This window comes from Struthio camelus, chromosome 27 (assembly GCF_040807025.1).
Source record: "Struthio camelus isolate bStrCam1 chromosome 27, bStrCam1.hap1, whole genome shotgun sequence".
Classification (NCBI taxonomy): domain Eukaryota; kingdom Metazoa; phylum Chordata; class Aves; order Struthioniformes; family Struthionidae; genus Struthio; species Struthio camelus.
Window position 1 is genome coordinate 7,823,282 of NC_090968.1, and position 18,304 is coordinate 7,841,585.

Here is an 18,304-nt window from a genome sequence, read left to right on the forward strand (position 1 = left end):
CCCAAGATGAAATTTTGGTGATAATCATATAGCAACTGAAACTTTGCTTCCATCTAGTGTTTTGAAAGTTGCAAGTTTGCAGAGGAAAAACTCTGCAAGCATACCCTAAGAGGTTCCAGAACAAGTGGCATAACAGGACAGCACTATTTATTTAAAGCTCATGACTGATCCAGTTCTACCTTAAAGCTGCAGGGTAACTTCCCTGTGTAAAAATTCTAGTTCTCCTATCCAAACAGCTAATTGTTAAGATCAAAAAGCAATTTGAAACTAAAAGGGAGGGGGGGAAGCTTAAAACACACTTTGAGATTTTTTTAGTGCACAACTCAAAACTCTCTAGATGATTTTACAAACAAATGGTGACAAAAAATAGCTAACACATTTAGCTTAAGCTTTTAGCTGACCCTGCAGAGAAGAATTTAAAATTAAAGATTTCTAGAGAAGCCTTCCAAGTTTGCCTTTTTTTTTTTTTTTTTAAATCTTTCTCTGAGTAGAAACTATAAATCAAAAATTAACATCGTCAGAGACTGCGCACCTAAATTCCAGGTACCACCTCTCTTCACACAGGGGATCATATTGCCAGGCCCAAATAGCAGTGGAAGTGTTCAGTGCTCAAATGAAAGAAAAAATCCTCATGCACAACAGACATCCAAAATGGCTCAACATAATTTATTTTTTATGTTAAAATGTACAGAGTCTTTTGAAAGTACTTGCTAGAAAGGGAAAAAAAAGTGATATTACATACAAGGAGAGGAAGGGAGACCATCCGGCCAGGAGCGCATGACATGGAGAATTACAAAGGCATCTAGGCACCCCTTCCCCTTAGCTTACAAGTCACCATGAACAAAGTACAAAGAGGTTACAAAACAGGAAAAGCAAATATAAACAGACAGGAATAGACTCAGCTTCATTTGTACATGCGGCTTTTAGAGGCATCTGGAGCTCCTATTCACACACTCTAGAGATCTCTTTAAAGAGAATTTTTATCTTTCTTAAAATAGTTTTTAATATTCTACAACAAAGATAAAAAATTTTAAAGATGGAATGAAATGAAAAAGCTCTTATTTTAAAAGGCATCAAAGTCACTAACAGTGAGATTTTTTTTTAATTTCTTTTAGAAGATTACCCAAGTTATCTTGCTAAAAATACATTTTTTTTTTTTAAACAGAAGTGAAAAAATGGTAGGTACCAATATTACTGCGTTGGATAATTTCTTTTTATATATAGAAAAGAACATTTTTTCTACAATAGTTCTACAGTCACAAAGGCTTGTGGAAAAGGGAGCTGCCCAATTGATTAAAAAAAAAAAAAATACAAAACCAAACCAAACCAAACAGCAAACAAACTAAATTCTCGGCCCTCATTTCAACAGCTTCTCCTCCCATCTCAGACCCCTACCCCTAACCCACACACCCCCCTCCAGCGACCAGGAAGCAGTGACACAGCTGAAGATCTAGAAAGGAGAGGGCAGCACAGTGCGCTTTCTACATGGGTGATTTGGAACTGGAATCATATATACAGAGCAATGGGGTCCTACACAGCCTTGTACATGCTCAAAACCAAAGAGAAATAAAAAGTGGAAGTCCTTTGTATTCTGCTTTTTATGGTTAGCAGTTATTGGAGGAAAGTCCATTTTAGTGCATCTGAAGAAACCCCAACTTTCATTTGGATTCTTTTGGTTTAAAAACAAAAGAAATTAGTCTTATTAACGTGTCTGTATTTCTACTTCATATACAACAACAACAACAACAACAAAAATGACTTTACATTTAAGGGTGAATAATGCTGTCCCTTTTTGTATTGGGTGACATGCCAGCAGGTACTGTCTCTATCACAGAGCAGTGTAGCCAAAAAAGAATGAATTGAATTATGCAGTAATAAATGGCAAAATCCTGCTGCCTACATCCTACTGTGGTGTTTGAACCGGTTCACTCCTGTAAAACAGGCTGATTCCCTTCATTTCCCACGCTAGCTCAAAAGCGTGGCTATCCCTGTAGAATGGTGTCAAACACAGCTGAAGAATCAGGGAAGTATCTGTTTAACATCACTGACTCCCCCAGAAAGCAGCACATTCAGCAATTTCCTACCACATACCAGGAATGGAAGAGTGACAAGGACACCACAGGTTTCCTCTCAAGTCACTTAAAACATATAGTTCATCTTCCAAGAATACACAAGTAAAGATGTTAAGAGGCAGACCACTGGAAACAGCTGCTCTTGAGCTCAGCCTGACTCCAAGGCTCAGAACCAAGACCCTTAGCTTTTCAAAGTACATACTAAAGCAGAGTTTGGGGTTTCAGAGTTATGGCTGACTTGCAGTTCACCAAAATAAGAGCCTGCAGCCATTTTCTTGTCATAATAGACAATAACCACCTTATCCTCCTCATGGCTGCATGAGGAATATAAAACAGCTCTCTCTGGAGATGCTTCTACTAGTTCAATAACAGAACATGTGTGTGTGTGCATGCGTGTGTGCACGTGTGCACACGTGTGCATTTCTGAATGGTGAATGGGATCATTTAAAAGTTACATTATATTTTCAGAATGAAACATACAGACTATTTCAATTAATTCATCTACAAAAACACCAGTGTGAATAAAATTTATTGTTTATATATAACTCCAAATTTTACTGAGGGTGAGGGAGTCAGGGAAAGTTAATAATGAAAAAAATTTCCTGACTTGCAGAAATAAAGAGCTTCGTTTATCCTCCGTGTCCCCTTCTGAGTCTCCCAATAAGTGCCTCCTGCTAGAAGTAGAAAATGCTAGGTGGGGTTTAAAGGGAAGGGTTGTTACCCTTTGAGATTTCAGACATTTTACATGACTGCAGCACTAGGAACTGCTTACAGAGGGGCACAGGAGAGGGAGAAGAACATACATTTGAAAACAAAATTTAGAAAGATGATTTCACTGTTGCACATATTATGTCCAAGTGGTCAAAGTAAGGCTCTTTTAAATTATGCAAAGATTTTGTGCATGTTTTCCCCTAAAAAACATTTGTAAATGATTTTAGCTGTAAAATGTTTCAGGATTGTGAAGAAAACAAAAACCCAAAACAAAAAACAAAAACAAAGACCAGGCTTCCTAAAAAATAAAATAAACCAAAGAAAATCCCTCTAAATCTACAGCAATATTTTAACTGGAAAAAGGTCCATTTTCTCTGGTTCGTCAGTATAAAAGGTTCCTTTATTTATATATATTTAAGTTTTTAGGTTGCAAGTTCATCTTGCTCATCTTCTCATGTACGGTCCATTGAGAGACTGCTTGGGCACCCCAGCAGCATTCATGTAGCTGTGATGGGAGGGGCCAGTGTACATCATGTTTCCATGAGGATTTGGCTGCATAGGCTGCTGGGTATAGGCCTGGCTCCCCATCATTCCCATCTGCATCTGCATAGGATACTGTGCTGTCTGGTTCATGTAGGCAGGGTTACTATGGTAACTGCTGTTCATCATGGGCTGTGTCATTCTGTAGCTGTTCATGGCATTCAGGGTGTTCATATTCATGGAATTAACATTGTAAGGGGTGGTTGGCATTAGGTTGACCCCCATGTTCATACCCCGTTGAACAGCTAATGTACGAGGGCCAGCCTGCATGGCAACTGCAGGTGGGCTGCGGCCATAGAGCTGCTGCTGGTGTGCAGTTGCGGAGGGCAGTGGTGCTGATTTAGAGCGAATGGAAATATGCCCTTTGACTGGCATTTGACCCTGCAACCTCTGCGTATGTGGAATACCAATATTGGTAGCAGACATATTACACTGAAGCAGAGGTGATGTGAGGTTCATGGTGGTGGATGCCAAGTTTGGTGGGGGTGTCATGGTGGCTTGTGCTTGTGGTGTCCCAGCTAATGGATGAGAGGGAGCTAGCTGAGCTAATCCCGTGTTGGACAGAGAAACACTGGTTGCATAGGAAGTCACAGCAGGAGAATGGCTATAAGGCATGGCATGAGGGTCCATAATGGTGTTTGTCAGCTGCTGCAACTTGGCTAAACTGAATGTGGCTGATGGCTGTGAATAGCTCCCAGCCCCAAAATCCCCTGGAATCCTCTCATAGATACTTATGTTACCAGTGCTTCCTGATTCAGGTATTTCCATGATCATAGGTGCTGGGGTGAAGCTGTTGTTCATGCTACACTGAGACAGTGGAGGTTGCTGCTGGGGTGGAGGTGGGGGCTGTGGCTGCTGTGATTGAGGCTGTTGCTGTTGTGGCTGCGTTGTTGGTTGCTGGTTACTAGGAGGCCTTTCTACCACACAGCTCTGAGGTGACTTGATATTGCAGTTCGCTGCAGGCTGGACGCTACTTTGCTGCATCATGCTGCAACTGTTGCCAATGTTTGCCATTTGCTGAGTGACAACACAACTGTTCTGAGTGAGGCTGCTAGAAGATGACAATCCCCCATAGGAACAGCTGCTCTGGGAAGAGTTGTTTCCACAAATGCTGCCTCCCATAGTGGAGTCATAACTGCTGGGGTTTTCGTAATTCTCTGTGGTGCTCTCAATGCTACCAAGGTCACTGAAGCCACTATCCACCACCTGCTGAGAGTGGTCTGATACAGAAGGCACATCCATCATGGGGCTGGTCTCCATGTTCTGCATAGAGGGTGCGGACAGGGATCCTTGTTCAGGACTTATCTGGGTGTAACTGCTCTCCAGAGCAGGCACATTTGGGCTGCTGACAGAACGCACAGACTGGCTGGGGTGGGACTGAACAGAAGATATTGGACTGTTGTGTTCTGAGGCCTGGCAATCTTCAACCATTGATATCTGAGGATCTTCCTCAGTTTGGGTGTAACTCTGCAGAGTTTGACAAGCTGCAAGAGTTTCTTCACAGTCCTGGTAAGCTACATCATGCTCATTGCTCTCCTCCTGCGTCAAGGACTGAACTGCTTGAACAGTTTCTAGATCTAGTTCACTGTGAGGAATCTCCTCTTCTTCCTTTAATTCAATTAATCCTTCTTTATTACTTTGCTCTTCTTCATGATCATCTTCAGACCCAGGGACATGCTCTGAGGCCACTGATGTCTCATTGGAAGCCTGTTCTTCCTCAGAATCTGCCTCTGCTTCATCTTTTCCTTTTGCATCCTCTCTACCACTTGATATGCTTGTTTCTAAAAAACACTCTTGCACATCAGGCTCCTCCTTCACCCCTTCTCTAACAGGCTGCTCCTCCAATTCTTTCTTCTTCAGAGACTCCAGATGACCGTCATCTTCGTCATCGGCATCATGGTCTTCATTTTGATTTGTCACTACTGCAACTTCATCTTCTTCCTCATGGTCATGCTCAGGTTCTTCTAGCTCTTGCTGTTCTTCTTCTGATTGCCTTTGCTCTTCTAAAACCCGTGGCTTCTCCTCTACCTCCTCCTCTATTTCAGGCTCTTTAACTTCTGGCGCTGGACTGCTGCTGCTGTCCACAGGAGAAACTGCCCTTACTTCACTGCTGGTTGTATCTTCCTCTTCCCCCTCTCCCACTTCTTCTGCTTCCATATTCACATCTTCTTTCCTTTCGTCAATAAGAGGCAACTCTTCTTTCTGCTCACCACTTTCCTCTGTATCTGAAATTTTGGGCTTACGTCCTGTTTTTGAGCTAGCTACCACTGCATCAACTCCCTCATCCTGAACAGATGTTGTCACTTTTTCTCGGTTCAGTTTAAAACCTGGTTTTCGACCAGGTCTTTTCTTCCAGTGGATTGGTTTTCGGCTTTTGCCTTTTGGCCATCCTTTCTTCTTTTTCATGGGTGTAGAAGTATCTGGTTCCAGTGAAGAATCCTTTGCTTCACATTTTCTCAGCACAGATAAGGGTTTCAAGGTTGGGGTGCCTGAAAACACAAACGGAAAGATACTGTTCAAATATTTTGTTTTACCTGAGCATTCACGGAAGCTTTCCCAAGCTCATGTGTATCAACTTCATATACCACTAATAGCTTAGAGAAATATTGCAAAGGGTAACAAGAAGGATCAAGATCTGCTCATTAGCAACCACACTGCACATTACATTTGCAAAGAACAACACTGCTTCAACACTGCTTTCCAGTTTTTGCATGGTCAGAGCTTTGAGCCTTTAATATACAACCCAAATTAAATGCTAGGCTACATGATGAAGCTCTGGAAAGACTCATCACCCAATGCAAGCATTATTTACACAATATGCTCACAAAGGAAAATGTTCCAGGGTAGGGGAACATATGATGGTACAATAAAAGCATGTTTACATTTAGATCTGTATTTCATGTATCTGCTGGAAAAAAAAAAAAGAAGTATTTCCACTTTTTGTCATGGCTTATATTTTTAAATGCCAACAGAAATACACAGATACCTGAATTTGGCTGGGAGAAGTTTTGTATCTGAGTAAACATTAAAAGGAAGCTGAATTTATTTCTTATCTGACTTTTATGTGATGGAACAATTTTTGTATTTCAGCAGCTTTCCAAATCCTAGGATCGTTTCGGTTCATAGCTTATACAACCAGAAAGAAACGTCGTGATTGTTTACTGAAAACTTACTGAACACAGTAAGGCCTTCCCTGAATTAATTGTGGTGTGAACCTGTCAATTAGGATAATCAATGACTTTTTACACAACTGTTGATAAATTGCTGCAATAGTTAACCACTGACAACTACTGAATATTCACACCTTGCCATCTGAATTTCTGCCTTCAGATGCTAGATTTTCTTAATCTGATTTTGCATTAAATTTTCTTTTACCTGCAAGGCAGAGAACGTCTCTTATCAAAAAACAGTTCCCACACAAGTAATTTGTAAACTTACCAAGTCATTCTTTTTCCTTTGCTTGTGATCTAAGCTGACTGAATTCCTTGAATCTATCACTATAAAAAATTTCCAATGCCTTAATCAGCTCATGACTGTTCTCTGAACTATCTCAGTTTGTCAATACTCATACCAAATGAAAATAACTGAGTAAAGACAATAGTAGCAGTTTCACCAAAGCTAAACAGAGAGATGACAGAATGTGCTTATGCTACTGAGCTTTCCTGTTCATATATTCAAGGATCATCTGAGTCTCCGGCTTTGAGCTAGGAAATCATGCTCAGCTAACTACTGGACGTGACCTTCAAATGCTCTTTCAGAAACTATGTCAGTGCCATGCACTCCGCTCCATTTACCAAGTCCCCAAATTTCCTCTCTGCCACCACCTTACTGCTATTTTATAGATAAAAAAAAAAAAAAGAAAGAAAGAAAAAAGACACACTACCTGGACCAGTCTCCTTTGGAGCCTACAGAATAACAATGTTGCTCAGTTAGTCCTTGTTTACAATTTGATTAATTTAATATGTACTAGCTTGATTCCCTAACATTTCAGTTTAATTAAATGGTTTTGATTAAAAGTCAAACACCTCACAAAACACTAAGTAGGTAACATCAATTACCCATATTAACCAAGCTGTAAGCTTACAAAAATGTAGCATACTGTCTGACAAGACCTATTTTTCACAAACCAGTGTTCACTTGTATTAATTAAATAACTATCCCTTGACTTTTTACTGAGTCACAAATCAGCCATCCTACTATTTAAATCAGGATCAATGTCATGGTAATGGGTGGGTAGGTAGCTGGGTCATCCCACTATATGGATACAAGATCCAATTTCCCCTCAAATTCAGAGCAATAGTCACATTTCTGCCCTTTCTACCATCATGAAAAGTGTTGCCTATTCCACGCTATACAATTCCCAAGCACTAACGTTAAGAAGAGCTGCTGTAAATCCACACTTCTGCAAAGAATTCAGCCAAGGTAAAACTGAATAATATATGCTCCAAGTAGTCCACAAACACTTACAAACTGATCAAAGGTCAGCTGAGTAACTCTTGCCCTTTGCTCAAGTTTGTGAAGTAAATGGGATGTTAACAGTGTTCTGGGCCATCCGAAGTTACTCAACGTTCTTAGGAGCAAGTTCATCCAGTTAGTCACTTAAGAAAAAAAGAACGTATTCGCTTTCCATTTAAATGCTATTATTTTAAGATAGAAATACACCATATATTAGGTCCAAGAAGTTCAGACAGACACTTACTCTAAGTACCTCTGACCATAAGCAGCTTAAGAAAATTCTGGGTATTAAAGAAAAGAATTCAAAACAAACACTGAGTTCAGAGTTCAACCACCCATTGAAGTCACCCATAAAACATATATTTGGAACATGCATTAAAAAAAGGATCTGCCAAAGCCAGAATATCACTGGGCAGGCAGAAGAAAACATTACCTTTACAGAATTTGTTAAAGCATTGACACTTAACCCCTTCTTTCATATTTCCATTCTAATGCAGAGGATTAGCCTTTAGTATCTCCTTGGTAAAGGGCCTACGCTTTTATCTGCCCTATCAAGGATTTAATATTTTTAAGAATACAAAAATAAAAGTCAATGATCTTATGATGGCAGGCTCCTCTTATAATAATAAGGTATTTTTATCATATGCAGCTGACTCTGTCCTTGCAAAGGAATATGGATTTTATGACCACTCAAAATTTCATCCACTTTGTTTTCAAGGATGTTGAGATACACACATGCTCATTCAGATGACACAGCTAAAAGAGTATGAAGTTAAGCTTGGAAAGAAGATCCTTACAGTTTTCACATTTAGAGTAAAACTTACAGGTAGAACTAGGAAAACTAAAATAACGTGGTCCAGCCTATTAAAGAGCTTCATCTTCTCCCGTGCAACAGTAACCAAATTACACAGAATTAGTAGAATATAGGGAGACAAGGCTTATTTATTTTCCACAGCACAGAACACATTCTATCCTCAGAATGCCAAAGCCTTTAAAAATATTGACCTCAAATCACAACACCACACTATTCATTCTCACTATGGCACCAACAGCAATCAGAACCAATTCAAACTCTGATCAGACACCAGATTTCAGAGACTGCAATGTTACATCTCAGGGAATTTATAAAACACTTGCCATGCATTGCCTTAACGAGAGATGAAATTCTCATGGACAAATCTAAGCCAAACCACTCTTAGTCAGAACATTTTAAAAAAAAAAAAAGTACAAGTAAGTTTCTATAGTGAAGGTAAAACTTCCAAAGAATCTAAGCTTCCTATAAACACTACTAACTCTTGTAGTTACGACTAAAATATTCTAAATTTGAATCAAGTGTAAGTGACTGCAATAATATATTTGTGAATTGTCATAAAGCAGTGAATGCCCCCCCGCAACAGCTTAATTCTTTATCCAAAGTGGCCAGCAATAAGCTGTTTATGACTAAATCATTATCCTCATCCACTAACAGCTGTTTAGATAATTGAAAATACATTCTATTTTCTTTAAGATCAGTGCAGTTTTGCTATATATGTGTAAAAGCATCCATGTCAAAGGCATAAAAAGCAAACAGATACCATATGATTCGGGAAGCAGAAATATCCTAGAATAGCAGGCTTATTACTGGCACCTTGTTACCTTAGAGTTAGTGATAAATCCGTAGAAGTTCAGAGGAAAAAAAAAAAAAAAAAAAAAAAGGCAAAAGTGACACTAGGGAATAGGAAGCACTGAATTACAAGGGCAAAGTAAGGAAATAAAATACTTATAAAGTAGGTGAGAAAGTAAAGTATTTATAAAGTACGTGAGCAAGAAATTTATCACTGTAATTTAAACTGGGTGTAACGGTGGTTTTCCAAATATCATGCATGACCCCTGAAGATTATGGAATATTTGTAACCTGCAAAAGATCATTAAAAAAAACTGCTTAAATACCATTGCATTTTATAAAGCAACATACGTATGTGAAATCTCTAAAGGGATCTGCATCTCCACCAGAAAACATTTATCTAAGAGGTCTGCTTCCAACTCTACAGTCTTATCAACGACGCAGGAGTACCATCAGATATATTTCATGAATAAACTGATCAAAATAGAATTAACAAAACAGAAGTACAGTATGCGTAGACCAGGAACAAGTTTCCACTAGCAAACTTAACACTGCATTAACTTGTGTTTGCACTCAATTTACATAGTTATATATTATTATAAGGATTTAAGGTTAACTGATGCTAAATGAATAATACAGGTGGCTATAATCACATTGATATTTTCAATATTTAAGTACCTTTAGAGAAAAACTCTCTTCTGCTAATCAAAGGCCAGTTGAAAGCCATAAATTAACGAGCTGGCTCCAGTAATGATCATTTATAGTGGTATAAGAACACCATACATCTCTTTCATACAGTTCTCTACTTTTATTTGGCTGCTCGCCTAGCACTACATAGGCCATCAATAAGTTCTCTTGGGTACATGATGCATTGAGCAGGAACAGAATGAGGACGATTACTAACGGAACATCTGAAAGACAGAGGTTTATTTTACATCTTCACTGCACTCTAAATAAAAATATTTGGTTGGAACCGGTTATTTTATGAATTGAAGGTTCAGAGAACTTTCAGAAGATATGAGAAGTTGAGAGGAGGGACATGCAATTTGATGAAGAACAGTATCCCAAAACAGACCATTTTGTTATTTTGCTTTTGTCTTTGCTGGGAGAATATGAGGGCTCTTAATTCATTTCTGCTTTATTTCCGTAAGTGATCTTGTTGCACAACCTTTTCTGCAACCACAGATATCAATTCCAGTGGAAAAGCTGAATCTGAAAATGACCTGTTAACTGTCTCATCAGCAATGAACTGATAAACACAGGCATCATATTTTCATGAGACTTAGGAATATTTTTAGGCTGGTTTGACTGGTAACTTATGCCTAACCCTATATTTTGGCTAGAAGTTACAAAACAAGGTAAACAATTTCTTCCATCATCAGCTATTATCATCTGACACTGACACATCCTTATCTGTATCAAACTTTCAACTGCATACTATCAAACGTACCATTAGCGTCATCAGACTCTTCCTCATCTTTGGACTTCCTCTTAGAAGAGGGTCTACGCCTGAGGGTGTCTTGGGGGGGTAAGTGCCGAAAGTATCCACTAGGCAAAAGTTCATTCTCTTCCTCTTCCTCCTCCTCCTCCTCTTCCTCCTCCTCAATCTCGAAGGTAGGCTCTAATCGGGGCATTGGTCGCTCAGAGTCTGAGTCCTCAAATGGTTCATCCAGTACTTCTGTGGTCTCAGAGATCGTTTCAGTGACAACACTGCTGTTGTGGTGCTTACGTTTGCGGACTCGCCTCTTCCGATGAAGAATTGGTTTCTGAAAGAGGACAGTGGAGAAGAGAATACATTTTATCATGCACAGTTGAAATAAAACACTGCTGAACAGAAAACACGAACTGCAAAGTTCAACAATAAACAGAACCAGAGAGGTCTCTTCTGGAATCCAAGATTCACAGAAAACACTGATCAACACCTGCCTTCAGTTAGACAGATGTCAAATACAATGCAAGACCACTGACTTCCCTGAAGATTAGTAGATTGGCATCAGTGTAACGGTAGAATCCATTTTACAGCTGAACCTTAGTAAGCCATCCATGACCTTACACATAACAGTCGAAAGTTCAGTCATTACAACATAGATATGAACAGTTTACAATGAGTTGTAAAGATGATATAGAAGAGAATTTTTTATTGCAGCATCCCATGAAGAGAGGATTTTCTTGGTCATGTTTATAGAATTCATATCTCCAAGGTAAATTATTCCCAAGCCTTCACACCATGATTTTAGATGTTTAGATAACATTTGTGTTTTGAAAGCTTCTTTTACAAGTAGGACTTATCTGTTTTTATTTGGTGCGACTGAATACATCTTTAACAACTGAGGTGAGAAAAATCAAAAGCGCAAATGGCAGAAAGTACTCCCCAGCCATTTTACCGCTGTTTCTCTAGAGACAATAGTCCTGCAGACATTTCTGGGGAAAAAAAAAAAAATGAGCAGATGCTACTTGTACACTTAATACACATCTCGTGAGCTGCACTGACCTTCAAGATAGCACTTACATATCGAGAAGACAGACTGCATAATACAGCTGGAGAAAAAAAAATAAAAAGAAAGCACACACCTTTCGTTTTAATGTTGGCTTTGTGAGAACTGGTGGAGAGTTTGATCGAGGACTCACAGGCTCATCTTCCTCCTCTTCACTACTTTCACTAAAACACCTCAAAAGCGTACTATCGCTGTAGCGGCGGGGTAATCTGTCGCAGTCTTCCGAGAATCTGCACTTCAGTGGCTCAGTGTTCTTTTTCAACTGCCCTCTCCACCTTTCCATGCCTTCACTGTACCGCCGACGGGGCATTGCAGATTTTTCACCTTTGCCATACTGCCCCTGGGAAACTGCAGATTTTTCCTCATCTTCAGCATACCGACCCCTTGGGACTGGAGATTTCTCCTCACATTCACCACATCTTCCCTGCAAGGCTGCTGACTTCTCCTCGCATTCGCTACACCGACCTCGTGAGGCTGCTGACTTTTCCTCACATTCACTGCAACGCCCACTGGGAACTTCTGTCTTCTCCTCAATGGGCAATTTTGGTTCTTTCTCACAAAAGGGCTCCCGCAGTTTTTTGCCCTTGCGGCTCCATCGACCTCTTCGTGATGGCTGACTGTTTGCAGGAAGACTATCCAGAGGAAGAATGTGCTTGTTTGGCCGTGTAGAATTGGCTGGAGCAACAATGTCTGGCTTTTTTTCATTCTCTGCAGGAGAATAAGGCTCTTGCTCTTTCTTCTCCCATGATACAGATTTTACCACCTGATTGAATAAAAACAAATAGGTTTCACATTTCCTATTTAAGCATACATGTCTACGCTGAATTCTGCTCAGCAGAAGCTTCTGAGCAAAAAGGAATAAAATTAAAAACCAAATGCACTCAGAAAAGTTTAACAAGAATCACGACAAATAAATTGACCTTACAAGACTCTAATACTGCCAACTGCAACTCCTTCCCCTCCCAGGTGATAATGTACCTCAATTAGCTTCCTGACAGGCAACCTCAGTCAGTAACAGCCATCCAGTGGCCTGCTGGAATGTAAACATCATCTTGCTACATCCAAACGCAGTATTTGTGTTATTTTCAAGAAAAAGTGAGATAAAGGATTTTCAAAGCTATTTTTTGGGAACAATGCACAATTAATTTAGCTTAAATGCAGCAACAGCGCACAATTTGCCTCTCAGAAACAGTAGTCTAGTCAGTGCTTATCATCTGATGCGAGAGCGCAGCCCTTCAAGGATAGCAGCCTGTATTTCAGGAATTTTCACTGCTCTGGGTGTGGTAATTTAGGATCAAAGCTATTACTGGCTCAGTGAAAACATATAGCAAAAATTTTTGGTGAAAAAAAGTTAAGCATTGAGTTGACCGATTTTTACTTGCGCTCTTTCTCAATTATGGAACAACTGGGGGCCTTCAAAGCTAATCCCATTTCAATAATTTGATGGGAGTCAAAGTTTGCTCGAGTGCAGGGGTTCTTTGGTTTGTTTGTTGTTTTTATTTGTTTGATTTTTTTGTTTGTTTTTTATATTGAAAAAAAGTATTAGGGATAGAAGAAGCCTTTTACTCTTTTCAGCAACAGTGAACAAAGACAGATTTGAACCTTCCTCCACACATTGCTTCAATGATTTTACAATGTTTAGTTTCTCATCTGAAACTATAAAGATACATATACTAACCATGACTGCAATGGTTTTTTTATGATTTTACAACATGCTTCCCATTCAAAATTTTGTTAGCATTGTCTGCGAAAGCACAAGAGCTCTGAATGCAAACTACATGTCACATAAGAGTAACAGATTCACTCTTACGCTGGCCTCTGGATCTTTTTCTTTCTGCTGTTGTCGCTCTTCATTTTCCCCATCCTCTGTCTCCTCCTCTTCATCCTCAGAGACAACTGAGTTGGAAACTATAACAGGTGTCCAACGCAGACATTCTGCATCCACATCTATAGGTCGGACATTAGTTCTAAGCTTCGCCATATGTTCCTGGATGAGTTTCTCCCGACGAATGATCACAAATCTAAGCAGCAATAACACATCGATCAACAGTATGCTATATGTTACATGTGGTAGCGTGTGAAACGGATATAAAACCATTTTTTTTCCTGTCATATCTTGTTTACTCTCGAGCAGCACTGCCATGAATATCTTCAGAGTGGACAGAAAGATTGAGACAGCTCATTAAGATTCAACAATCTGCATTATCTTCAGACTACTAGACAAAGCATCTTAAAACTGAGAAAACACTACTAAAACTCTTTCCGTTTCTTGCTAATGGTGACGCCGTTATCCTTACATGGGTTACATTCAGCTGTGACTATCGGTTTTGCTATATGTTAAATGGACAGTGGATATACCACCTGAGAAAGAGATAATCTAAAGTGAAAGATGTCAAACGTCAGTTACATGAGACATGCAGAGTCTAAATGAAACTGACAATGAAAAAAACGCTTTAAAAAAAGTTACGTTCCCACCAGCGAGTGTGTTTTATTCAGGTGGCTGGGACTAATATCACTGATTAATTCTGTAAGGTAAAGTAGGACGCATATTGTAAAACAAGGAGCACATAAAATGCTTCTCAAATAACTTTTGAATCTTCCAAATCACTTCCAAGTAGGAACACAAAACACAGCACAATACAATCCCACTCCCCAAAACTGCTACTGTCTGAATAGAGAACAACAATTCTTAATATTTCACTTGACTGGTACATGCAGCTAGCCAAGCAAACTATTTCTACTCTATATCCACACACCTCATTTCTCCCAGTGAGCTGTCCCACTGTAAGCTTTCCATGTTAACCCATACAATTAATGGCATCTTTGACATATAGAGAAGGAGGCAGAGAAAACTGGCTGCTCAGTCACTGGAAAAAAGGAGGAAGAAGAGGGCAACAACGTCCCCTAGAGATCCTACTGTTCCATTTTGAGATGATGTTAGACCGATTATGCAGGTAGACCCCTGGAGAACATGGCCAGAAGACTGGCTTGCTTTTCTCATAGCTGGAAACGACCCGGAAGTTCCACAGCTACAGTGGTCCACAGCTGGTAACCTGGTGTAACTTCAGCAATGAACAACTGTGACCCACATGGGAGCATCGTGCATCTCAACAGCCAATATTTGGACACATAAGTGTTAAATAAAAAAACAACCTATAGATGTGACTTATCTCCAAATATTATTCAACTTTATTGAAATCCATCTGAAGCTATCTGGAAACATAACAGGTCTACTATACTCACTGATCACTACGGAAGTCAAGCATTCGCAGGTGGTGCAGAGTGGAAGTGATATCTTGAGGGCAGATTCCAGTCAGCTTACTCAACTTCTTGATGCTTAATTGCTTGTCACGTTGATGATAAAGGCACTCCAATATTACACTTTTCCAATAAGCCATATACGAGAGCCGACCCAGATCTGACAGTGGCTTCTCTGGTGATCCTGCTTGACCCTCACGCTTTGAAAGCAGGTAGCCTAAAGAAACACAAGGGAAAAAAAAAAAAAAACACAAAATTGGCATATACAGCTACTATTTCCTATCACTCCACTTCTACACAGACATTTTTCCAGGAAGTAGCTGAACACTACTTACAAAATATATATTACAGTTTAGAAGGATGCACTGCATGATCAGGCCAACTTTTTCCAGTCCAAATACCTGTCATTCAATGATAAGAGCAAGAGATTTCAAACCTACACTGCCTTTGGTTATGGGCAATGCCACGAGATGGCAGCACTTGCCTACCTTGAAACTGTAACGACACAAAAGCATATTAGTCCTCCTTCACAGACACTGAGCAGGAAGCACAGAAACAGTATAAGGTCTTCTGAATATCTTTGAATCTTCAACTCTGCCAATTAAGTCATTAAGTCATTTAAAAGAAACCTGACCTTTCTGACAGTGAGGGGCTATTTTGGCTTTAGAAAGAGATAAAAGCTTTGAAAGTAAGTAAGTTCTAGAAGTTGCTATTAACATATCACAGAATTACAGAATGGTTGAGGTTGGAAGAGACCTTTAGAGATTATCTAGTCCAACCCCCCTGCTCCAGCAGGGTCACCTAGAGCAGGCTGCCCAAGACCCTGTAATAACTTAATAATAACTTGAAATGACAAGCATAACTTGTGGCAATTATTTTATGTATGTGAAATTCATTAATTTGACACAAAATTCAACGGCAATAGTAATTCTGAAGATGGCAGAGGGAAAACACATATTTTAACCATGCAAAACTAAACTTTACTGAAAATTCTCTACTGTGAAAATCATGGCCAGACTGGACTGCACCAAGCTCTAACTGCAGAGCTTTAAATGATCTGAGACTGTCATACACTACAAAGCTACAATAAACAACAAAAAAAGAGTTTTTATCATCCCCAGTACAATAAAAAAGGAAAAAGAAAAAAACAACCACATAGCTGACAAATATGTCTTCCCATTCCTGGTCTGAAATAGCCAACTTTATTCATTTTTCAAGAAATATCACCAACTTCCTTTGTTTTGCCAGTATTTTGAGGAGAACAACAGCTTATCTACAGAGGGAAATTTCCCAGCAAAACTATTCTCGTATAATTATGCCAGCAGGATTTCTCCTCTGGACATTAAGTCCAAAATTAGCATGCCCACTGGGAGGGCTCTATCACCAAAATAAAGAGTAGTATAGCTACAGTGGTAAGTTTTTCAGTGAACTCGCTGAAATCCACGTATGAATATCAGAATTGAGTATTCAGATCCTAAATACAGCTGTTCTTATTACTCTCAAAGGCTAAATCAAAACCTAATTACAACTACTATTTGCTTAAGATGCTCATCACTTAATCTAGCTACTGAAGTTTTCAGATTGTGTAGTTTCCGGGTTGAGTTTTTGTAGTAAGAAATACACACAGAAGGCAAGCTTCTACTACACTACCACATGCCCATCGTTTCTATCACAAGGTGCTTACACCAGAAACATGAAAATTAGAGGAAAAGTGATCAGTGTCTTCAGAATGTAAGCCTTCTACCAAAGAGTAAGTTATAAATTCAAGTAATTTTGTGAGCTTTCACATCCTTTGTCCTGAGATGTTTTTAATTTTAAAAATATCCTTTTCCATCGTTAACTTTTTCTTTAAGATTTAAAAAAACAAAGACTAAAAAAGGGGAAGAAAGAGATCCTTACTGAAGTCAATTAGGAACCTGCCATAGCCCTTACGCTGGTATTGTGGAAGAATCATTATACAGGAAACATTGTACTTCTGTTGGCAGTGTTTCTCCTGTTGGAAAAAAGAAGCAAATTTTAAAAACAAAAGACCAGTGAGAAATAATAGAAGTTGTTCTGTGCAAGTCCATAATTACTTTTATGGTAGAAACTGAGAATGAAAGCCACAGTCAAAGTTTCTTACTCACAGCAATGTATATGACCAAAGGAAAGACTTCCATAGAAAAGACAGAACAATATCAAATCTGTTACCATCATTAAAACCACTAGTTCAGGAAAGCAAAATGAACGAGATTTTGACATTAACTGCCTTCTACTTAGATGCATTACAGTAAAGAACATGAGCTATACTGCAGTATTACAGTGAATCTCTAAGCATTTCAGATTTATAACTGTAACGAATCAAAATATTTTCTCAGATCTGCTGTTCTGAACATTGAAATAAAAAGTTTCAATTAAAGCTATTTTAAATAAGCCAAACTTTTAAATAAGCCAAACATAGGTAAGAGACTTAAAAATAGTCCACCTGAAATATTTTCCCTATTGTGTCAAAAGAGAGAAGAGGGGGAAAAAAAAAAGGGGGGGGGGGAAAGAGGTACAAGCTTCTCTTTTGGAAAACAAGTTTATTTACTGAAGGGAAGATGAGATAGAACTACATGGCAACAATGTTTATTTCAAAAGCAGTACTACCCATCATCACCATGGGAATAAGAACTCATTTAAAGACTTTTCCCTTTGAGCTACTAGTTGCAGTACGAGTTCCTTAGAGAGTAAATGCTATTCAACGTTACAAGGAAACTTGGTTTTATTAGTTGGTGTAGGTCTTTTAATGTAATTTAGGTAAACTCTGAGTGCAACAGGTGTCTACATGTTGTACTATATAAAATGCTAGAGCCGAAATTACAGCAATTAAAAGACTCTGAAGTAACGTTTCTCACAAAATAGATGCAACCTCAAGTCTGAAGTACTATAATACTTGCCTTGGAGAAGTAGCCGACAAGGTGACAGCCCTTGACATCATTCTGTGTCAGCACGTAAAAAAGAAATGGCTCCACATCATAGTAGAGGGTCTTATGGTCCAGGAAGAGTTTGGCTAACAAGCACAAATTCTGGCAGTAAATAGTGCTGACATTGCCATCAACCTTACAGAAATGAAGAAAAAATATGTCATTCCATTTGCTGTCATACAAAGACTTGCTTTATCTGGGTATCCAAGGTTGAAGCGTCTAACA

General features: G+C 39.1%; 1 protein-coding gene across 1 annotated transcript in view; it reads right to left on the minus strand.

Moving 5' to 3' along the window:
• Nucleotides 1–645: 645 nt before the first annotated feature.
• Nucleotides 646–18,304, minus strand: part of KAT6A (lysine acetyltransferase 6A) — a 49,939-nt gene continuing 32,280 nt past the window's right edge. The window contains exons 12-18 of the mRNA XM_068920658.1: nucleotides 18,053–18,214; nucleotides 17,034–17,127; nucleotides 15,120–15,351; nucleotides 13,687–13,897; nucleotides 11,953–12,639; nucleotides 10,832–11,147; nucleotides 646–5,812 (exon numbers count right to left, since the gene is read on the minus strand). Of these exons, the coding sequence (XP_068776759.1) occupies nucleotides 3,228–5,812; nucleotides 10,832–11,147; nucleotides 11,953–12,639; nucleotides 13,687–13,897; nucleotides 15,120–15,351; nucleotides 17,034–17,127; nucleotides 18,053–18,214 (4,287 nt within the window). The 3' untranslated portion in view covers nucleotides 646–3,227. The remainder of the gene's footprint in view (nucleotides 5,813–10,831; nucleotides 11,148–11,952; nucleotides 12,640–13,686; nucleotides 13,898–15,119; nucleotides 15,352–17,033; nucleotides 17,128–18,052; nucleotides 18,215–18,304) is intronic.